Source organism: Manis javanica, chromosome 1 (genome assembly GCF_040802235.1).
Source record: "Manis javanica isolate MJ-LG chromosome 1, MJ_LKY, whole genome shotgun sequence".
Classification (NCBI taxonomy): domain Eukaryota; kingdom Metazoa; phylum Chordata; class Mammalia; order Pholidota; family Manidae; genus Manis; species Manis javanica.
In genome coordinates this window covers 141922851-141947947 of record NC_133156.1, presented here as the reverse complement: position 1 = coordinate 141947947, position 25097 = coordinate 141922851, and the positions used below count along the sequence as shown (strand labels likewise).

The 25097-nt window shown below is 39.9% G+C and overlaps 1 protein-coding gene across 5 annotated transcripts in view; it reads right to left on the bottom strand.

Annotated features, from left to right (window-relative positions):
- The window catches only part of CTNND2 (catenin delta 2), a 925492-nt gene extending 901084 nt beyond the window's left edge, over window positions 1–24408 (bottom strand). For 4 of the 5 annotated variants that reach the window (XM_073237801.1, XM_073237811.1, XM_073237821.1 and 1 more), the window contains exon 1: window positions 24221–24408. In XM_073237801.1, coding sequence (XP_073093902.1) covers window positions 24221–24257 — 37 coding nt within the window. In that variant the 5' untranslated portion in view covers window positions 24258–24408. Of the gene's footprint in view, window positions 1–23558; window positions 23676–24220 lie in introns of those variants that run through there. The other variant, XM_073237803.1, reaches the window with a different exon arrangement.
- Between the last annotated feature and the right edge of the window lie 689 nt (window positions 24409–25097).

Here is a 25097-nt window from a genome sequence, read left to right as displayed (position 1 = left end):
GGTCACATGGAGATTTTATTGACTGTCTATGAGTTTCTCACTTTATCATTAAGTTAAAATCAATATAAACAAGCTGTGTATAAGTCACCTCTCCTTTCTGAACCAATTAAGAAAGACTGGATGGAAATAAAATACAGCATCCACGTTATTGCCGGCAGAGCTGAATCATCAGCTTGGACTAGGGGCCAAAGCAGCCAGTCAAAAACTTCCCTTTCTGAGTGGCTCCTTCCCAACTGGCAAGGGGCTAGAACAGAGGCCACTCCGACACCTACCCAAGAGGAGGAGACCAGAAGCAGAACATGGGCAGTGTGAGTGCTGACCTTCACCACACTCATTCCACCCACAGAGGGACCACTGGGTGACACGTCCCCACCAGTGGCAAGAAAGAAGTACAGGCAACAGAGAACTCAGAAGAGACCACCTGCTCTCACCACTTCCAAGGGAGTGGAGGGATGGGAAGACCTACATAGACATACATAGTCTTTCCTTTGTAAAGCTAATTATTTGCAAGATTTCTAGAGAAATACCTCACTACTGTAGATGTAAGAATATGAATGGTTTTTATTATTTCTGGTAGTGTTGTGTGTGTTAGATGTGGGAAGGAACCCTGGTAACAGCAGCTAGTCTGGACTCTTAAATTTGATATTCACGTCGATGTCTTAAACAGGGAATTGATTCATTAATTATTTTAAATGATGCTGTATATGGAAATAATCTTATTTTATAAATTTGCTGCCCTTTTTATAAGCTATTAGCTTTGGTTTTGCCCATATCCAAGATGCATGCTGTTACCCAGGCCGATCACTTTGCATCCCACCTGCCCTCTGCAACATCCCACCTGCCCTCTGCAAGCCCCAGCATTTTGTGACAAAGCAACAAGAGGCTTCTCACTGCAGGGAAACACTTTGGTAGCTGATGTGTAAGAACTACAGAAAGGGTCCCACACTTCTCATTTCATTAGGCACTGCTATTTTCTTCTAAACATAAAAATGGGCTTCTTGCAATTTCATTTCTGCTGATGATATCTGGGTCCCAAAGAGAACAACAACTGTAATATAGTTTTCCTACTTGTGGGGAAAGTATTAGAAGTTTGGTTAAATTGTCATGTTTGTGTGTATGTGTGTAAGTTCTCCATTTTCATGACACCATATCATGACTGACTAACGGAGACTTTCAAGCCCTCCTAGCCAGTGGGGAAGGCAACATTCAGCACTTTTACAGATGTGCTTTCAGGGGCCTGGGGAAAAAAACCTTTGGAATTAATAAACCACACACTGAAGCCCTATCCTATCTCTAAGTTAAAACAGCAACCTTTAATGATGTAATCCTCCCATTCTTATGACCTCCTCATGAGAACATTATCATAATCCCCACACTGCACAAAATGTGGTGTTAATATCAAATGTCATTGAGCTGGTGAAGTGTGGTCATGTTTACCTCAGGAAGGCAGCACCACAGTGCCTCACCCAGATAACCTATATGCTAAGTCAAGGTAAATCCTGACATTAATTGTCAAAGGAAAATGTAACCCAGACATAGTCTAAGTTACATATGAAAAAAAAACATGCATGTATTGGTGATGATACTTACAATTTAGAAAAAATTATAAATCATCTAATCCCAAATTGGTTTGCACAAATGGAAAGCAAAATAACCTCTTACACTATTCAGTTACAGCAATTACTTTTGTGAGTAAATAGTTACCCTATAGAACCCAAGTCTGTACCCCTTTAGGAACAATGGCCACACGGTTAAGTCATTCTTGTAGAAGCCTGCGTTCTCCTTAGTTTCAAACACTCAGCAGACACCGGCTATTAGCCTACTGTGTGTACCCAGTTCTCCACTTCGCAATTACCTCCCTTGCCCCACAGAGCAATTTTTGCTTCCCAGCCGCCTAATTCACTACTGAACTTGTGCAAGTACCCTGCTGCTTACGGTTGTTACTCTAAGAATAATTAAAAATCTTCATTTAAAAAAAAATGCTGCCCAAATCAAATGACACTTGGGATTAGTGAACTGAATAGGCTCTGGATTTTACTAGAAAGATTCACTAGCACACAGCATCAAGGTCACCAAAGCCACATGTTGGCCCCCCATCAGTATGCTTTTGCTTCCATAACAGTCTTAAGGGTGAATACTTGGTAAGGAATTATGTAGACTAAATCACGAAGAAAGCATATAAACTCTCCATTTTCATAACCACCATATCATGACTGAATAACATTATATAAGATATGGAGTGTGGGGTTATTCATTAACATGGAAGACAAGGTCCGTTCTCCTCTGTACTCTCCTGAAAGAATGGAAAGACTGTCATGTGTATGCTTATATATTCATAGACATTTATAGATTTACAGATTGTATACAGAATCTCTCAACCAGGTGACTTGGAAACAAATGCATTTCATAGAGAAGAATTCTATTTCTAAAAGCCTACAAGTTTAACATTTAATCATAGGGCTAAAATAAATATAATCATATTTCTTCAATGAGCTATGTATGCATATGTGTATAGATACACACATATACTTATTAAAATGCATATAAATATTTAAACAAAATAGAAAGATAACTTTGTGGAAAGTAGAGCTGAGAGAAATACTCCAAGAGCCTGATTTGGATAAAAGGTTTTCTTAAAAACATATAACATATTCATAAGCATTTAATAATGCTATTGATTGAAACAAGTGCTCCAAGCTAGCATTGTTTCACACTTTGCACTTCTGCCATTTTAAATGATACAGAGTTAGAAACATTTTCTAAAGTTTATTATGGTATCTCAAAGCTAACTTTTAAAGTGAAGTTATTTGAAATACCACTCTGAATAAGCATGAAATAAGCCATATTTAACATGCTGATAGTTAATCCAGAAAAGTGCTGAATTATTAATGATGACCTAGTATTGAAATATGTCATTTTTGAAACATTGATTGAAATGATCACTGGTTTCTCTCCTTCATCTGTTAAGTGAATTACAGTAACTATTGCCTGGTGCCCTCTTTGTGTGCTCAGGCCTGCCCCCTCTGCCTTTCTGGCCCTGCCCTGCCCTGCAGCATGGGGTGACCTGAAGGCAGTTTTCTGTGTATCTGTCACAGCAGGCTTCCAGCTGAGGTTAGAGACCAGGAAGCCCTGGCAAGAGGCTGGGTGGGAGGAAGGAGGAGGAAGAATATTAGTCTCCCTTCCTCTCTCGTCCCACCTCCTCTGACAGCTGCTGCATCCCCTCCAGAGCCCTACATCCTGCTGGATGGGCCTCTACTTCTGGGACGTCTACACCTTGGAGTCCTTGGAGTCCTCTGGCACTGCCTCTCCCTTCCTTCCTCCCTCCCTTCCTCCCTCTCTCTCTCTCCCTCTCTCTCTCTCTCTCTCTTGGCCATAGTTTCTCAGTCTCAGCACCAAGGACATTTGGGGGCTCCATCATTCTGTGTTGCAGGGATTGTCTTGTGCACTATAGAATGCTTGGCATCATCCTGGCCTCTCCACGCTGGATGCCAGTAGCACCCCTATCCAAATGTCTCCAAAGGCTGCTGAGTGTCTCTGTGGCGAGGAGTCACGAAGTCCCTAGATGAGAAGCACTACTCTGGGCTAAAGGGCATCATGCCTCCTGAGGCTAGTCTCTGAGTTACCTGTCTGCCTCTTTGACTTCTTAGCATTTCTCTCAGCTATGTAACCAATCCCCTACATTAAATTCCCTCTGTTGTAAATACTGAAGTGTTCTGTGACAAATAAAATTAACTTCTATTACTAAATCATACACATATGATTTATGTATGACAGATGTAATGTATGACAGATATAAATAACTCATATCGTACATGTAATAGCTGGCTTTTATTTGCTTTCTTTCATTTTATTCTATTGCTTTTTCTTCTAATTTCTTGAGATGAACACCTAGCTCGTTAAAGATCAATTCCTCTTCTTTTCCAGTATGTGCATTAACTGCTAAAAGTTGGTCTCTACTACACTAGCTACATTCTTTGAATTTTGCTAAAAGTTGGTCTCTACTACACTAGCTACATTCTTTGAATTTTGCTGTTTGCTTTTATACGTGGCATTCGGTTGCATTTTCTAAAATTCACCATGATATCTCAAGCTTTTGAAAACGGGCTTAAGTTGAAAATAGTTTGAAAACTTTAACTTTTGAAAACAAGCTTGAACTATCATTAGAAATCAAGTATTTATGAAGTAAGGCCTATTTAATTTGCAAAAGAAACATTTTTCAAAAGATAATGAAACAATTTTTAACCTGTATTACCAATATTTGAGTTTGTTTGGAGATGACCTCCAGTGATTAAAGTATCTATTATCGAGAAGCTTTTATTTCATATTACTGACCAATCTGGAGGTTTGGGACAAAAATTTTCTTACTTTCAATTATCATCACCAGCATCATATTCTATTTAAGAGTATCCCTGAACTTCAACAAAGACAAAAGAGAATCAAATGTGAAGGACTAATGTTTAATTCACCTAGGAAGAAGTACGGTAGTACAAAGGGAAGAAAAAAACGACAATTTCAAATTATAAACATAAAATTCTGTAAAACTATACATAAATCCATGTAAGTAAAATGCTGTAAGCACCAAAGAGCAGGATGCAAATTTATGAGACTTTCTGTATGGAGAATCAAATAAGTGAATCTTGCATAAGGAAAGAAAGGCAGAAGACAATTATCTCCTATTCAATCTTTCTTCTTTTAGAAGTGCTTTATAGAATAGCTTAACAATTTTATACATACACAGGCACAAACAAAGGTACAGAAATTTTGGAAGCAATCAGAGACATACTCAAAACTGCGGTTTTATCTTTTCTTAATTGTTTTTCATTTTATTCTTGAAAAACTACATCAGTGTGTATTAACAAATGTGGCATAATAATGGAGTTTAAAAAATGTCTATTATAAATACTGCATTTTCTTCAGTTCTGTTCCCTAAATAATTTTCTCTCTGTTTTCTTTGCTATCTTTCCCCACCAATATGTGTTATTCCTTGTAAAAGTGTGTTCATTTGTCTCTAGGATGAGCTCCCCGGGGGAAAGCCCAGGCCCAAGTAAGGCAGGGTGCAGAGGAACCCAGGCGACAGACCGCCTTTATGCTTTTGTTTGCTTCGCACCTTCAGGGTAGCTCAATGCTTAGTGAAAACAGGAGAAGGAAGTTTGGCAGTGTTCTATCGCCCGGGTCTCAACCTGAGTACAATTAGGACCGACACCGCCTCTAAAGCCTGTACATCTGCGGAAGGGACACCGGAAGGTGTCTCCAGAACCCTGCGCTGAAACGTGCAGCTTCAGACATCCTGACCACGTAATCGGCATCTACATCTTTTTCATATTATTATTGCCTAACAGCCCTGGCAGCTTCCGCGCACGTGAGCCGGCTATCCAGCCCTGAGACCCTCTCGTGCCCAGCTGGGCTCCCCCAATTTCCCCCGACCCCAGCAGAGCACAGGGGCCGCGGGAGCTGGAAGCACGTGGAGAAGCAGGCGGCCAGGTGCGAGGAGAGCAGGGGCCTCCGGGAGTTTCGCTGCCAGCCTGGATGTCTCAAATTAATAACATTTTTCATTTCTGTCTCCGCAATTACGCTGGAAGCTTTTTTCATGGCTCTTCAAGGCCTCCTCGCTCTCTGATTGCTCCGCCAGCTCCAGCCGCCCCGCGCGCCCAGCTGCCTGCCGCGCGGCCCACGGTTTCCATGGAGACGGCGGCAGAGGCGGAGCGGGCGCCGCCGAGCAGCAATTCAGGTCTGGGGGCCGCGCGTTAGCAACACGGACAGCGAGGCCCGAGAGATTGGCGGCGGCAGGACCAGGCGGAAAACAGACCAGAGCGCCATTTAGAATGGCCAAGGGTCTCTGCACAGGATGCACCCTTTCTACCAAGTGAAATGTAAAAGTCGGGTCTTCAAGTTTATTTTTAAAAACCATATATATGCATGCATGTGCGCGCGCGCGCGCGCGCGTAACTGTGTGTGTGTGTGTGTGTGTGTGTGTGTGTGTGTGTGTGTGTGTGTGTGTGTGTGTGTGTGTGTGTGTGTGTGTGTGTGTGTGTGTGTGTGTGTGTGTGTAGGAAAAGTTTGATCGACTTCTCTTAACACCTGGAAGCCACATTTTTTGAAAAGTTAATTTTCATGGAAATATCAAAAAAAACAGCAAGACAGCTTTGGAGTGCGCTACCAGTTTATTTGGGCATATTATCATAATATTTGTTCGCAATCATAATTCATGCCCTATTCTGTGCCATTAATGAGGCTTTCACATTCTTTTTCCTAACTTTTATAAAATATTCTGTTTTTATTTTTGGTACAAGAACACTAAAGCAAGATTTGTTTTACTGATTAAAACTGTCAGTTCACAAAGACTAACTCCTAAAGTTTATCCAAGCTATTCAACTCCCGTTCAAATATACCATGTACATATTTAGAGCTGTGTTTATCCCAGATCTCTTCCTCGTCTGGGCATATGGTAGGACTGGGCTTCCCTTGCTCTTTAAAGCTGAGCACTGTTACATAACTTGTTCTGCCAGATGAAATAGGACTGACACCTGATTCAATTTTCCCACTTCTCCCTACCTCACTGATCATGGATGACACAGATCCATTGGTCTGGGTCCCAGAGTGACTATAATTATCCAAGTCTCCATGTCCACCTTTCACCAACCCATGGGGAAGATGTGCCAACCTTTTTAGCTGCTGAAAATATGGGTGCTGTTTGTCAAATCAGCATAACCTAGCTTATCCTTATGGATACACAACTACCTTATCCAAACATAAAAATGTTTATTACATTGTACTCATTTGTATGAGGTGCCCAGATAATTATGACAGATTCACCCTTTAAGGTCCCATCTGACAAGTTAGCAGATGATTATGATAAAGGGCAATATATGAAATATTCCATAGTAAATGAAAAGCCAAAGTTCTATAAGAGTTCATTTTGCGCTAAGGTTAAGACTGAAAGGTTTGCCACAAGAAAGTGACATTTAAGAAAGTGATGCTGAATAATTCGTAAATCAGGATGAATGTGTTCCATCACAAGTAAAGTGTTGGAGTTTCTGACATGAAATAAAGGCTCAACAATTATTATCATTATTATTTAAGCAAGAGAACTTTTGGTTCCACTGTGCCTACCAAACTCTACATGGGTAGGTCCAGCTGAATTTGAATTGTATAAAAACTATTAATTTTTTAATATGTGTGTCCCATGCAATATTTGAGATATAATTATACTGGGGAAAAAAACCAACAACATTGTTTATCTGCCATTCATATGTAACTCAGTGCCCTGTATTTTCAATTTCCTAAATTTAACAACTCTAACCATGTGTACACACTGGCAATTGTGCAGGTTGTGTACAAGGGCTAGTGGGAAGGTTTTAAAAGTTATCAGATGATTCATAAAATAAAGACCAATGGCCTATTTTGGTTTTGTAAATGGAAGCAACAGAAGGTTCTTACTCATTTGTTAAAATATTGTCAAAGCTAATGAAGGCAATGCCCTTTGCTTCTATAAAAGCCACAAACAAACTAAACAAGATACACTCAGTGAGAAATTTTGCAAATTTTGACTTATCCATATCTTATGATTCTAAGCTATCATCAAACAAAACAATGAGTTTCCTTTATTGATTTTTTTTTAATTTTGTGAAATTTTTCTCCTCCCCCTCAACCATAAATCCAGGGAATAGATGATAAAAAATATTTTATGCTGATTTGCTATTCATAAATCAATCTGAGTAACAATTCTGTAATATTAGGACATAGTCCAAACCTATTAAAATCACAGAAAAACACCCTTACTGAAATCTTTAAAAACTTCAAGCAAACATTTAAAAAACTTCCAGTGTTAAAAATAAGATTTGTAAAATAAGCTCTAGCTTTTAGGACTGTTTTAAGTTTGCAGAAAAATTGCAAAGGCAGGTAGACAGAAATTCCATATACCCTACCCCCAATTTCACCTATTATGAACATCTAACATTAGGATTATATACTTGTGACAATTAATGAACCAATATTGATAGATTATTAAGTGAAGTTCATACTTTATTCAGATTTAATTTTTTCCCCAGTGTCCCCTCCAGTTCCATGACCATCTCCAGAATATCACACTACATTTAGCCTTCCTGTCTCCTTGGGCTCTTCTTGACTCTGACAGTTTCTCAGACTTTCCTAGTTTTTGATGACCTTGAAAGTTCTAAGGAGTACTGATCAGATATTTTATAGAATATCCCTCATTTGGGATTTGCCTGATGTTTTCCTCATGATCAGACTGGGGCTATGGGTTTTGGGGAGGAAGCCACAAAAGTCAAGTGCCATTTTGTACACATCATATCAAGGGTATAAACTTGGTTGGGGGTTTTTTTTATTGATAATTTTTATGAGTTGATTGCTTATATTCTTGGAAATGAAATTATATTTTAGTGCCCCGAATTTAGTATTACCAGCATATCCAGTTTGAAGTAAACATTTGGACCAGACTCGGGAACTTCAATTATATATATAAATTGAAGAGGGAGAGGGAGAGGGAGAGGGAGAGGGATTCTTTAGCCATTCTTATATAGATCCTCATTCAGAATATAGAACATCATTCAGAATGATCATATGACACTTTAAAGTGCAAAAATTAAAAATCACTGAAGCTTAGAAAAGAGCCTCATGACAATATTAGAACATTACATTTATTTGTACTTTAAATAAATCCTAATTGCTTAAAACTTTATAGGTAAACTTAAAAAAAAAAGAAAAACAGGATAGAATCACTGATGAGGATGAAAAGAGTAGCTGCCTATGGTAGAGAGTGACAGCCAGCATCCTACTCCCCAAGGCCAGACACACCAGATGACAGTTCTTTAAGTCTCTCAGGGACTTAAGTTAATTCTTTCCAGTCTTGCCAACCTTAATCCAATCAATGGTCTCCCCTATGACCCACGAGTTGGCACATCTCCCTTAGTACTTGAAAACACAACAGAACTGAATCTCTTACTTGTTATTAACCCACTAAATGGTGAATTGCAGGGGAGAAAATAGAAATGTTATTTTGTTATTATTAGTGCCTCAATGGATAAGATTAATGATTAGGTTTAACTGCCATTTTTACATCAAAGACAGTTGCATGTCAGCAACTTCATATGGTCCTACCTAACACTCTCAACAATACAGTGATAGAGGCCTGGCTCTGTATTTTTCAATTTCCCCAAAGACTGGTAGAGTGAAAACCTTTTCTAGGCAGGCATGCCCTTGGTAAACAATCAGCTAAGGGTCCCTCTTCCCTCTTTGTATAAGACCTGGGGCTAAAAGGTCAAAAGATTAGAGAGCAGGCTGAATGTCAACGCTGCAGTTGAACATTGGGAGAAGGGCCAGAATGCTACCTTTCGCTGAGTTCATGAGGTGACCTGCATCTGAGCACCCACACAGATGACACATTTTCAGTTACAAACCCCCACACTGTTCTCCAAGACTAAACAGTGTCTGTGATTTTAAGACACGATTTACAGGTAGATTCAAAAGCTAAAGATGCTTAAGTATGAAGCCAAGCAATGCTGCCAGAGAGAAACAATTTAATCTAAATCATGACTTGAGTGGGTAACACCAATTTAAACATCAAAGGGAACATTAGAAAAACTCATTAGATAAATGGAACCTTCCCAATCTAATAACATTTGTTTAATAACTCCAAGCATTTTCTATGAGGAAACTTCAAAGACATACTTTCACTAAATGCATAGCTAAACAAAAAGGGGATTTTGTGATAGCAGAGTCCAAACATGAGATGTGAAAGTTTATAAAAGAAAATCCTTCTTTTTCTATTAATATTAACTGAGTTATAGACATTTTCCATATGAGATGAAATAAAGGTAAGCAATCGATTACTTAAATACCACTCTGGAAGTCACATAAATTGACTTCTGATATTCTATTATGTAGCACTTAAAAAAAAATTCCATATCCTTCAACATTAACACTTATTCTTCATAAAACAAATCACAAAATATCCAACATATATCATTCAAGGTCTTATGCCAAGAGTCACATTTAGATAACTTTGTAGCAACTTAAAATAATTTACTTTTCTTTCACTTGACAATATTCCAAATCATAGATGGAATCTTCACCTTAAATGTAATGGGGAATGTAGCATAGATTCACCGTGAGAAAATAAATCTACTTCTAATAATCATACGATTGTTCCCAGTTTTGCTTATACCCACAATATTTTAAGATAGTCTTGATAGAAGAATATTCTGAAAGTGCTTATGTAAATCAACATTTCCCTGTGTTTCAGAGTCTACTACTTTTCTTTGAGATGATAATTACTGGTCCATGAAAACACAGACTTTGTACAGCCCTACTTTTAGAATAAAAGTAAGTTTAATATCCTCCTGCAGTAAAATTCCTGGCATATTTGTACTCTGTTTACTGAGATACCAAGCTACCTTTGAAAAACAACCTGCTCTACTTGAAGAGCCTAGGAAACCACGTGACTGCTGACCTGAGAGGCAAAAGCACTATGTTAGATCAGCTCATCTCTGATCTAACATCTAACAGTTAGGAAGAGCTGGAAACACACCAGCGCTCTTACTAACTAATCATCATATTGATCTCTGACATTCACTCAGTGATAGATTATTTGTCTTCTATCTTGTCTTCCCATTTCAACATATATCTGTGATACATTTCAATAATTACTGAATATTAAAAATTTATCCTACATAAGACATCTACTTAGAAGCCAGGTATACATTAATACTCATGAGTTCCTGTTTGTACTACATCGGTATAGGATGAATTTTAAAGGCATTTTAATGACCAACCTTCAAGGAGGTTGCATTCTAATGGAAGCAGACATGCAAATAAATTTGCAAATGAAAGAATCTACTTTAGCAAGATGGTCAGAACAGAGCAATGGCTAAAGTGGCAACAGCCTAATAAAAATTCCATATCCATGAAACATTACCATTTATTCTTTATAAAACAAATCACAAAATTTCCAACATAGATCATTCAAGGTCTTATGCCAAAAGTCGCATTTAGATAATGTCTGTGGCTCTTTTCTAAAATGGTTCCAAAGTCTGTGTTCTTATTCACCATAGTCTCTATTATCCTCATTATTCTGCTGTAGCACATATTGCCTGTCTACCTCTTCACTGTGGAGTAAATGCTGCCAAGATCTGAGTCCTATTTTAAGATAAATGTGGGACATAGAGTGGACATGCAATAGATACTGAGGCTAGTTTCTGCAAGGCATGACTCTATCTCTAAATTGAAACATGGCTACAGGGGGGAGAGGGGACAGATAAGATATGGGAAGGGGTTAGACTTTTTTCTGTTTGTCATTGCCAGGGTTTAAGAACGGGCAACATATTAGTGGATTTGCTGTAGGGAAACAAAGGAATTCATGGTGGTCAGCCAGCAGCCTGTTGTAGAAATCCTGGTGAGAGATCACAGTGCCCCGGGTCACCATTTTATGAATGAGAACGGTAAGAAGTGGGAGGTTCACCAAGATGACAAGCATCCGTATCATTTTGAAAAATACTTATCAAAAAGAACTTTGAAATACCATATGTTACTCAGTACAGAAATGTGTATCTAGGTATTCTCTCTAGAATATTGTTCTGTCTGTCACATTCTGTATTTCATAAATCAAGGCAAATATGTAACATGAACTAAGGAATTAAGTAAAATACGTTGAAGCATGACCTACATTGCTGATCAGTAATTCCCATTCATTTAAGGACTCATATAATATCAAAGACCCTGAATCTGCCACCAGGGGTGGGCCTCCTTGGCCCTGGCACCCTGCTAGTCTTGCTCTGTTGTCTCTGCTACAGATGGAATGTTGTGTCTCCCCAAAATGCATATGTTGCATTTAACCCCTAATGTGATGGTATTTGGAGCTGGGGCCTTTGTGGATAATTAGAGTCAAACTAGATCACAGCATGAGGTCCTCAAGGGGGGATCATCGGTCTTCTAAGAGGAGGAAGAGAGCAAGATGCATGCAACAAGGAAAGGCCGTGTAAGGACAGAGAACAAGGATGGCAGTCCACAAGCCCTGAAGAGGGCCCTCACCAGGAACTGAGTCAGCAGGCGCCTGACTGTGGCCTTCTGAACCTCCAGAACTGTGGGAAATCCAAGTCTGTGGTTTAAGCCATCCAGTGTGATATTTTGTTACAGCAGCCCCAGCTGACTAAGACAGTCTCTTTACAGTGTTTTCATTTACCGAAATCCTTCCAAAGTCAGGCTGTACCATCACAATAGGCAAGACAGTGGACATGCCTTCTCTAACTTCTGAGATGGAGGGGAGCATGGTACATTGTTACACTTGGATTTGGTAGTATTTAGGCCATTCAGTGGGGTGGCAGTTATCCACTCAGTGCTCCGGAGTAGTCTACAGACCTGCTGTCAGAATGTTCTACCATTTTCTCCTGGCAACCTACTAACAGCTTCACAAACTCCGTAACGTCACGATATTGTCTGTAATGTCACATACTTGCACATCACAACACCTGAAACATCACATCGCATCTGTATTTTTGAGCTTGATACTCATATGCAGCTTAACTTCTTGATGTGATAATAACGTTCCTGAGTGCCAACAGAATCGCTGCGAAGTGTTGAGGACCCGATGCATATGTGGGATGACCCACTGCTTTAACTGTCTTTCTCAATGCCTTGTAACGGATGTAGAAGCAGCCCCATCTTTTGCCAAATGTCTAGGGAGATCCATCTTCAAAGGTACATTAGCACTAAACCTAGAGGTAACAATGCTGTATTTATATGAAAACCATGTGGCAGAAAAATTGAAATTATCTCTAAAGCATATGGGTAGCTTTTTAATGAAAATTATAAGGATATGTATTGAAAACTAGCACATTGCAACAAAATAAAAAATACTCTTTTCCCTCACAGTCCACAAAGCAATTCGGTCTAAGGTATTAGAAAGAAAGGCAACGCCACCTGACACGGTTGTGTACACATAAAGGGCTTTGAAAGAAACTGATAATAACTCTGAGTTCAAGAGCATCTTCTTGGGGTCAGAGCTAAAACACTCATCTAGTCACCAAATCCCGACCCTGCCACACCTCAGTTAGCTAAAATGATGAGTAACAGCAAGGAACAGCATGTGCATTTAAACTCAGGTGACTATCACCTAAGAGGCTTCTAAGAATAAGCAAAAATGACAAAATCTACTAGGGTTCAAAAATCTGTTACATTACTTTCAAAATTCTCCTCACTTACAAAAGACAAAATATGGGAAAGCACTTGACTAAAACTCAAAGGAATAGCTTTGCTTACATTTCCTCCCACACCCTGTTCAACTCAAGACAGCACTGTATCAGGCTGTCACCCTCGTCTCCCACTGGCAGCTCCGTTATCACCTGCCAGTCTGTAGGTATAACCACTGTTATAAAATGCACAATTTGTCAGGCCACCAGGAAGCCACATAAACTGACATGATTACACTGTGTAAACGTGAAGTATTTATGTTTAGTACTGGACGATCCTGAGTCCTACTGACAATTACACAATGCATTTTATGAGAACAGGCACACAGAAAAGAAGGGAAAGATTTCAGAGATGTAAGGCAACATGGCAACCTGAGTTTGAAATCCAAGTCTGAAAACAACAGAAGTAGCTACTCTTCAACTAGAAGAAACTGCTAAACCACTCAGAGGGGGGCAGATTATCTGGTCCTGAAATTGTTTTTGTTTTGCTACCCTTTATAACGAATTGCTTCTTCAAGACTTATATACAGCCCAGTTTGTTGACTGAACGGGTTAATCAATGAATAACTGCCCACCCCATTTAGAAAGTTCTGTTGCCAAAAGTAGTGTAAGCTGCCTGCTCCTTCCCACTTCTTAAGGTGTTGTTGAACTACCACCCTCCATCAGAGCTCCCCAGAACACAGGCAGTCTTCTGGGGCCGCAGTCAGGATCTGCAGAGGTAGAAGGGGTGACACCTGAGCATCACCATCATCCCCCAGCCATCCTCCTGCCCCTTCCACTCACACTGCTCCTTTCTGGGGTTCACACATACCAGCTAAGACCACCCCGTGAATCCTCTCAACTGTCAAAACAAAGACTGTGCATCTACCATGCAGTTTATCACACAACCCACCCTAAGCTAAAAAAAACGACTGTAGATTTATATGGAAAAAGGACCATATCTGAAATTGCTCTAAGCAGCGAGCATAAACCATGAGTAACATCTCCTCCTGAGTACCTAAAATTGTGACTCGCTAGGTAACAAACTTGTTGAGGGATACTTACCTCCCTCTGAACTTCCTTCAAAAGTTTTGAGATTAGGGAACAAAAGCAAGGTTTTGTTTTGTTTTGTTTTATTTTTCTGTAACTTACATATGATATCTTCCTATTGGCAGATTATAGTTAGAGTGATAAGAATTCTCTGAAACTTTGTTCAAAGTATTTAAGGAAATAGGCTCAAAAAAAATGAAAGCCAGCTACAGTTCACACTTCTAAAACTGTTCTGATAAAGCCTTCCAGGCGCCAGACTCGACAGCCCACTAGGAGAGAAAATATTATTCTGGGGACATTTCTGCAGACTTCAATCCCTTAGGAGCCACAGGGCTTCATTGCTCCTCCCCCTTTAAGCAGCAAATATCTGCACAAAAAAGAAAAAAACACAGGGAATTTTATTCAAGCCAACTAGGTGTGACAATTTTTGAGGAGATATAAAGAAATAACAGGAATTACTGCCACTGAGGGACAAAAGCAAGTTCTTCCTTTAGGTGATACCCAGTGGTGTGTCAGCCATTAGGGGACTGGGCATTTATAACCACATTAGTAATGGAGGTCAGAGATTTAGTTTTACAATCAAGAAAATCTTGACTCCATCTCAAAAAAAAAAAAGCCTGTTTTTGAATCACTTCAAAAGTTCCAAGGAATATATTTTATACTGAAATGCTTGTTATATTCCCAAAGCACTGTCAGGGGAATTAAAGCACAGTCACTAAAAACTCTGTGTTGATCCCAATGAGCAAGTGACAATGAAGGCACAAGAGAAAGCAAGTGACAACCTGGTGTGCATTCCAAAACTCAAGAGTCCTAATCTCGTGTTCTCTCCAGAGCGCCACAGTGCCAAGCACCCAGAATGAGCCAAAAGCAACGAAACGAACCTTAGTTTGTGAACCTTTACTGACAATGAAAACAAGAGCACATCTACCCCACAATGATAACCTAAGTGTTCACAATGTGCCAATGATTGTCCTAGGATTTGAGAATCAATGATAAAAAGCCAGATAACCAGTATGGTGTGAGGGTAGAGCAAAGCATGTACCTATGTGATTAGAGAAAATGGTACCTGTACGGGGCTGGTGGGGGGGTTCACATATGGTATGATACAGAAATGTATACATGTACACATATTGTATGTACCATATAGAAAATCATATATTTGCCTAAGAATGGCATCCTAACTTACTCTTCCCAATGAGCTTGAAACATACAGAGAAGTAAAGGGCTGCCAGAGGCCACACAGCACACTAACCGTAGCACATAAGAGCTTCCACCTGTAAGTCTCAGACTGCCAGAAACACCCAGCCTTTCACACAGAGGTCCCTGAGCCTGTTCGGGTGCATAACCATGCTTCATTGATGAGGGGAAAGCAAAAGCCAGAATTAGAGATCTTTGCTGTTTAACAATAGAAATAACTAAGGTGTTGGAGGTTCACTAGTATACTAGGATCTCTGCTGTGCATTTTAGGTACATAGTCTCTTAATCTGCCCTCACAACAACCTGAAGACACAGAAATTATCTCCCCTCTATTGACAACGACACTCAATCATAATTTATTCCCTTGCTAAAAAAAGGAAAAGTTGAACTACATCCTCAGTCATGTTGGGATACAACTATTAAGCATTCCCACCACCATGTGTTCCAATGCCATATTTACTACTGAGATACCCAAAATTAGGGAGGAATAGAAGACTCCTTTAATAGGAACTCCCCAGGAAAAGGGGATACATTTAAATACAGCTTTAAAATTATGCTTAAAATAAGAATTAATAACATGAAGAAGAAACTGATAAAACATGGCAAAGGGTAATGTAATTACTACAGAAATACACAAATCAAGAAACAAGGCCAACTGACCAGTTGAGAAACGTGCAGAAGATACAAAAAGACAATTCACAAAATAATTAGGAATATCTCATAAACTTACATAATATTTAAACTCAGCCATATTCAATGAGAAGTAATTCCAACTACAGGAAAATACAATTTTCCCTTATGTAGTTGGAATTTGTTCTTTTGGGGTTTTTTTTTTGTTATTATTATAATGCCCAGCATTGTCAAAATCATGGGGAAATCAGCATACTCCTCCTAGCTGAAAGAAATATAAATTACATAAACTTCCTGGAGGACAATTTGACAACATATAAGATCAATGGCCTTGAAAACCACCAGTCGTAGGAAGTAATCTAGAGAAAATAAACTGATGAAAATTATTTAGCTTTAATCACAGCATCACACATATCTTCAAAAATTAAAAATGCTATCCATCTCCAAAAAAAGCACATTACTTAAATGAAAGATGTTACATAAAGTTATGGAAAACAGTAAAAATGAATACTAATTTTATGAGGAAAAGCTGCCTTACATGTTAAAAAAATAACAAAACCGAATATTGTAAGTCTTCTAAACTTAAAAATGTGTAAAAATTAGCATTTCAGCTAAAAACAGTAATTTCTGGAGCTTTAGCTTCTTTTTATCATTTCTGTATTTTCAAGTTTTTAATAAGCATACATTAGTTTTAAAAATGGTAAAACGTTATTTGGAAAGGAGAGAAATATTTCACTAATGGTCTCAAGAAGACACCAACTTGCTAAACTTCTTCAACACATCATCTCTCAAATTTTAAAGCAGAAAATCTAGGTGTACCACTGATTAAAATACATGCAAATCACATTCCATTAAGAATGAACCTGTTAACTTTCAGTCAGGCATTCAGTTGATGAAATTTATCCCCAAAATTCTTTTAAACAGTTAAAACACATGCTTTGTTTCTGTGTAATGATGTAATGTATATTGAACTACAATATATGTGGTGGGCAGTACATAAAGAACAAAATATTTAAAACTTTGTTATAAACACTATGTTCTTTTATTTGCATGAGTGTATGTATGGGTATGTGTGCTGGGTATCATATGCAATATATGTAAATGCATATATTTTTTGCCTTTTTTACCAACATATGCAAGTTTTTTACCTTGCTTTTCTTTTTAACCTTTAGTATCATGAACATTTCCCATATAATTAACTCTTCCTGGAAAATATAATTCCTAGAAGCATAATATTCCTTTGGGCAGAGGTGCCATAATATATCTAAGTACCTGCTACAGATTTAACAATGAATTTTTGCCAATCCAACTCAAGTCAGTCTGATGCACTACAAGTCCCAGACTTCCTGCAACAGCTCCCATGTCCCAGACACATGTGACATAATTTCTACTGTCTCTTGAGACTTCACATAATGCCCATTTCACCTGTCTGCCTTTCTAGAGAACTCCATCACCACCTCATCCAGTAACAAAAACAAAACAAAACACACAGAACCAGTGAGGAGTGTATTAGAGACAAAAAACTGAATTTTGGCTTTTTTGAGACTTGGTTTGCTGCCAAAGAAGTTGCTCTTCCTGTATATTAAATTACTGTATTACTGAAGGTAATGACTGCTAGGTTTAAACTCTACTGTTTAAAAGTCCAAATAAAATATTTGCAAGAGAAGAATAAAATTTATTTTAAGAAGTGAGCTCTTTTTAGATTGAGTAGTCATGCTTGGAGTCAAATAAAACACGTCTATTTTTAAATTCAATTTTTTCCTTCATTCTTGATGGTGCCCATTATTGCTCCTACTGAAAACTAAAACATTAAACAACAGCCAAACTGAAATGATCAACACTGAGGAAGAAAGTGCATGGATAAGAGACGGCACGGATCATCACTTATATATGGTTTGGGAAGGCAGATTTTGACACTGACCTTTTCATGTCCAATTCTCATCACTTACAAGGCCATTCAATTACTGGCAGCAAAGTCTTACATAGGGAGTAGGGAAGAAACACTGAGAATGAGTTACTTTAAAGTTAGCAATACATAAATCAGCTGAATTTCATGAACCATACTCTATAAATCAGCCAGGGCATTAGACACTCCCCTAATAATTCCTGATTCAGTGTCAAAATACCATAAAATATTTAAAATGCTCAACTAAGCAAAATATTGTTAAAACTACTGTATTCAGAATTCTACAGAGTTCTCTATAAACCATGTCTATGAGGAACAGTTCTTCCACACTTCTGGTATTTCCTTCCAGGTGAAGGGAACTTAATTCATGTAACACTCTGGCCTCTCTTCAGCCCTTCACTTTCTCTGCCTCTGAAGAATAAAGGAAGCAGCTTGCCTGGCCCCTTCCTTCTTCCTCTGGAGATCTCTCTGCCTGCAGAGAGAAAGGCTTGGGCTCTAGGGCTCAAAGGCAGCTCTATCCCTGTGGAGAGGAAGGAAAAGGGAAGGCCAAGGTCTTGGAATGGCCTTCAGCATCACATCAAGCTACATCTAATCAAAACTGGTATTTCATCCACGGTGGTCACTCCCCTAGATTTTTTTTTTCTTTTTTTCTTCCATTAACTCATCTTTTTCAGAAACTGGAAGGCTTTTATGGGTGATATTTACTGGGTTCCTTAAAGATACCCACATTTCAGCAAATTCTATAATTTAAGGTAAATGCATACCTTTTTGTGATTTATATTGTTGCATATTTAAATGAGAAAAGATGACAATAACCATTATGAGATTGGTGGGTTCCTTAACCAAAAGATAAGTACTATAAAATGGTACAAAACGCATTTTTTTTCTTAATATATACCTATTAGATCAAATTTCTAATGACAGTTATGATGATCACATCTATTAAGCAAAAACTGTTATTAACGAGAAAATTTCATCCCATCCCTATACAGGATGAATGTAATTTCATGACAGATTTAACTGTTCTCCATCATCTAAAGCTATAAATTAAACACTGCTTTTAGTAATACATTCTGCATTACGCAAAACCTGCTGAAATTTTGACTCTTACATTTATTTAACTGAACATAATTGGCTCACCACCTACTTTGAGCCAAAAAACAGAAAGATTTTTTATTATAGCATGTATTGTACTCTGGTAACTTATAATTGCCAGTTCCTACAACAGCACATAAATTTGAATATAAATAACCATATATATTGTCAAAATGTTTTTCTGACTTAAAACAAATTAGTCTCCTGTTACATAGGTCACATTCTGTAACAAAATCTAAGATACATTCAAGCATTATCATTGTAAGGATTAGTTGCTGAAGATCGCAGCTCTGCCTGGTGCTGGACATAATCAAACCCAGAGGGGCTGGGCACTTTACCGAAGCAACGATGAGGGAAACGACAAGTGAAAATGATCATTTATTTTCAAAAAGGTACAAAAGCACCAGCCCTTTAATTGGAGGTGACTTTAATTGTGGATAGGGTGGGGTAGGATGGATCTTCTCTTTATGTAATAAATGAAGCTGTCAGGTTTCATTATTCTTTGTCACAGTGATACTATGATGGGATTCATGCTATGTGGTTCTAAACAGAGCAGACTTTAATATTTTACCTCAAAAAGTTACTTTTTTTAAACTGTCTATAATACTCTTTCACAATATTAATCTTTGTAGACAATTTGATCTTAATCAGGTGAATAATATAACACTAATAGAAAGTATCAAAGTTTTGCAATTTCTGACTGATTAGAATCTTTTTCAATAATAGTGCCGGGAGACATGATTTACTTCTCTTCCTTTATTATACATACTATGTAAAGGTATGTTGTAGAGTAGAAAACTTGACACTTTATATGCAAATCCATATAATAAAGTAATAATACAATAGGAGTAGGGACAGAATATATCCATTTAATAGCCTTTGTTAGAGAAGATGTAGCCTATATAACATATCTAATAATACATAAAGTATCCATCTTAATATTAAGATACATATCTCCTATGTTTGTATATATGTTTACAATTTACAAACCACTTATGCATTTACTTATCTTTTGAATCAATTTTTAAGATATTATTTGTCTTACTGTACCCACTTTACAGTTGAAAACACTGAGCTAAAATCTGAGTATCACATAAATGGTGAAGGGACAGCTAAGAAGCTAAGAAGGGACAGAGCTGGGATCCACCCAAAGTCAGGGCTCTCATCATCTCTGCACCTACCCAAAGCAGAATTCAAAATAGCATTACATATTTTATATATATATATATATACACACACACACATATATATATATACATATAGCATATATATGATATACATGTAAAAACTGTATTTCTTACATGTATATTTTATATGTAAGTAATATGTTTTAATACACGTTATATATGTATTTATATATTCATTGTAGGGTAGAGCTCAACTTTTTATTTAGAAATATATTTGATATGAAATGATAATGGAGTACTAAGTTTAAATAAATAATTCATTTTATGGACAACTTTTCAGGAATCTTACCAAGGGACACAGGTGATTATTTGTCTAAGATGGAAAGCTCCTAGGAAGCAGAGTTTCACTTCTTGAGTCATTATTTCCAATTTGTCAAAAACTAATTGATATAGAGTACAACTTCAATGCCCTAATACAGCCAAGACATTTTCTACAAATCAATTAACCATGATACAAAGCCTGAAATTACACTTAACTGCTATGTGATCAAAACATAAACAACTGGAGGTGCCATAACTACATGTTTTTGTTATGAGTCTTAACATTTTTAATGGACTAAAAGCTCAGTATGATAAAATATTTCTGTGAGTTTCCTATGTTGGAGGTACTGTTTGTGAATATAATTGGATTCATTAAACCCAACCAGGCAGTTTATTAATCAGTAGGCAAGACTGGCAGACATGGGATAGGAACTATTCATCTATGACACATTTAATATTTTACATTAATCTAAAAAGCTGTTGCTTTGGCATATAATCAGATAATCTTTAAACCAGCAACAAGTACCATGAACTATTCCCACTCAAATGAACATTCGCCCACATCTATACAACATTTACACAAAGCCATCTAAGTACTGTGGCCCCGAGAACACCTTTGAAATATGGGTGATGGAAACCACCATGGAAGCCAGCCTAAGATTGGGCTTGAGAGAGTGTTACTCAGCAAAGACCCACTGTACCAGACCATCAACAGAAGTACTGTATTTAAAGATACCTGCCTGTCTTCTCTTGGTGTTTGTTCATCTCTGAATTACAGTGTTTGAATTTATACTCTGTCAACTATGTGGCATCTTTTTTATAAAAAAAACTTTTAGGAAGAGTGATACTAGCATCACCAATTCCCCACTAAAGAAATGAAAAACAGTGTTCACACAGAGAAACAATCACAAATGATTGTTCATATTTTCTGTGGATAACCATGAGGAAAAAAATTTAAAGGGAACCCTTCTAGCAGTTCCAAATGCAACAGTTCCTACTTTGATGCAGGTGTTTTGTTATAGCCAGATTTTGGGGTTCATACAAAGTATACTTTAGGGACAAACAAATTGCATTACTTTAAATGTAACTTTACTATTTTCTACATAAGGACAACTTGATGAAATTAGTCTGGAGAATTCTTCAACAATTTTATATAAATGCATACCATAAAATAAAGAACTTAGATAAAGCAGAAACTTACATGTTCTATATAACATCTTCAGAGCACTACATATTCAATTATATGTCAAACGTAATGCATTTGATAAGTTCATTTTTAATTTTAAAGGTCATTATGAAAGTGATATTATCCTTAGAAATTATTTAACAAAACTATAACTTGCATTTTCCACTAATACCACTTTAATTTCTTTTTTCTCTCTGATGAATCATTTCACTGGGAGAAAAGAATTGGCTTGTACTCTATTGTGAAAAATGTGAAGTTGATGGAAATAACTAACTTGACAGTGTGTGACTTTTTTTACAAACAATGAAAACATTGGTGACATCTATAATGATTAGGTTATACAACTACACACACACCAAATTAAATAACTCCTTTGTGTAAGCCTATGACAATTTTATTAGAGCTACAACCTCATGTACTTAGTATAATTGCCATTCAATCAGGTGCTATCATTTTCAATCTACAATATGACCTAAAAATCAAATATACAAAGCATTCGGTTTTCCCCATGCTCATCAGCTGCTCTCTGCGTACATACAGAGACACAGAATAACATCTACTAGTCGTTTAAGAATCATGTTTAAAACTGAATCAGTAGTGTCAAAAAGAAAAGAGAAATGAATGTCTACTTCACCTACTGCTTCTTTTGGAGAGAAAATTTTTTATTAAAACAATGTGCTCTGGGAAAGTTTTCTTAATGTAATAAGAGAACTAAAACTGTATTGGGTAAAACAAATCACACCATTCGGTTAACTCTAGCCACACAGACATTGCTAGTCTTTCTGCAACACAGAGACTTTTTAGCTTATAGTTACAGGCCTCCCGGATTTCAGCAAATGCAACTCTAACTGCAATCATCTTCATTCAAGCCATGAGAGCTTATAACCCACAGCCCCATACCGATGCCACTTAACATTTTCCCAAAAACTTGAAAAATGGATTCTGCATGTGGCACAGAGAATTGGCAGCACTTTAAAGCATCTAGTCCATATTTGAGGATGCCCACCCTATTGTCATACTTCTCACAGAGAGAGCCACCAGAGAGCTAGGTAGAGGTTCATCCCTGTAATTGGATATGAGTCATATCAAACACTTCATGGGATTTTAGAAGCGGTGCAGCTCTAAAGTCTTTTAATCCTATAGGTGAATTACTAACAGCAAAGAGATGAACTCTACCACCACAGCAGCCTAGCTACTGATGCAAAGATGCACAATGAGATAACTCCTGGCTAGGGCAGTTTCAGCACCTCCTTATTTTTATGGAAGTCCTTGTAGAAAATTCCAAACATCTTAAATATTGGTCACAAGAGTTCCTAAAAGTGAAAATCTATGCAAGTCAGGTCTGATATTATGCTTATAACACGTATCCCTTTTCTAAACCAACATATCTGCTCCATAACATTAGGCACGCATGTTAATAACACCTTTCAGAACCAAAGCAAATCAGATCAGTTCAACTGAAGCAGACAAGAGGGACAAACACTATGGATCCACAAACTGCCCCTTTTTCTCTATTTCCACACCTTTCACTACCCCTTCCCCCCATTTACCTCCAAACACAACTTTGGGCATTTTGGAAGTAGCTGTTCTTTGTTGGAACCACACACACACACACACACACCCCAAAAATCCGTAAGACTGTTTTCCTACCACACAGATCAGGGAGGCTGCACCACCTCTCTTGTGACTTGATTCTCAGCGTAGTGGCTCCAACCAGCTGAGTAGCAATCGAAGAAAACATATTACACACCAGAATAAGAGGAAGGTCGGCGAAAAAGAAAAAGCAGCTTTGCTTTCGGCCATTAATTACCGATCACCCAAATATCGCATCGCAATCTCCCATGCACATGCACGGCTTTCCCAACCTGGGTTTCAGGCGGCGCTTTCCAGAGCCTCGCTATCTATTGTCAGGACGCAGAAGCCCCCGAAACCTGTGAATCGAGCTGAAAACGCTTCCTCTGAAACCGCTAAATATAGACCAAAGAGGTTCTGGGGCTGGCAAGCAGCGGGAGACTGAAGAAACGGCCATGGACGCATATGACTAAGTATTTCCATTTTGTTCTAGCCAAACATCGTAATGACATTGAACATAAGGGCAAAAGACTGGAGGGAAGTCCTCCCCGCCCCCACCCCGTCTTCTCCTGTGTATTAGGGACGTCATGAAGGCAACGGGTGGGTTCTGGGGGTGGCAGGGCGCACTATTGTTGGTGTTGCCCTATATACGCCTCCTCCGGGGGAGATAGGTGGCGGGGAGGGGGAGCACGCAGAGGAGCCACTTGGCAACCGCGCCGAGAAGGCACTAACCCCGGCCCCGGCGGGCAGAGGCGTCCTCCGAGAGGGGACCCGGTGCGGCGGCGGTCCTCCCCCGGCGGGCAGGACCGCGCAGCAGCCGTCGCCGCAGCCGCCGCCAGCGGCCGGGACGGAGGAGCCACCCCCGCCGGCGGCGAGGAGGAGGAGGAGGAGGGCGAGCAGGACGCCGCCGGGAGGAGGATGCGCCTGTCCCCGGCTGCCCGCGAACGCAACTCACCCAGCGGCGCGGCGCCCGACTGCCTCCTGGAGAACATGCACCCGCCACCGGCGACGACTCCGCGGTCGGGGAGAGGCGTGCACGCCGCCGCCCGGCTTCAGGGCAAGGTCCTGACCTTGCCCAACTGCAGCATCTTCCGCTTTTGTTGTCTGAGCGCGGCCGCGGGACAAGGGATGCTGGCGGGGAGCAGGGGCGAGCGCCGCGGGGGAGAGGCGGCTCCCGACGCGAGGGCGCGGCGCCCGGCCCGGCGGCCCCTCCGAGCGCGGCGAGCGCAGCGCCCCCTGCCCGGCTCCACGGGCTCCGCGGGCTCCTCCGGGCGCCTCCGGCCGGGCTGGGAGAGCCGCCGCCGCCGCGCCCGCCGCTCCGCTCGGCCGGTTGCAGCCGCGGGCGCGAGCCTGGGGCCGCCGGGCGCCCGGCGCCGAGCGCTCCCGAGCTGCGCTTCGCGCGCGGCCCGCGCCACCTGTGCCGCCGCCGCCGCCGCCGCCGCCGCCGCCGAGGGCGAGGCTCCTCCCGCGGCGCGCGGCAGCCTCAGCCTCCACCAAAGCGTCGGTGGCCGGCTCGGGCGCCTGGCTAGTGAGGAAGCGTCAGCCCCGCCGCCCGAAGCTGCCCCGGGTGCCGAGCATGCCCAGTGCCGCCGCGACAGCGCGCCGCTTCGCCGTGCGATTCCACTTCTCCTGGTTTTCGCGGCAGCAGCAGGAGAGAGGGGAGGAGGCCGCGGGCTGGGAGACGGCCCAGCATCCCTGGGAGCGCACGCCCTGGCCCTGGAGGGGTGGATGCTGGGGAACCAGGCGGAAGCCGAAAGAGACCCGGGAGAGGCCCGAGCACCCCGGGCTGGGCAGGTTCTCAGAGGGCCGGCTCCTTCCTGCACGTGCAGGAT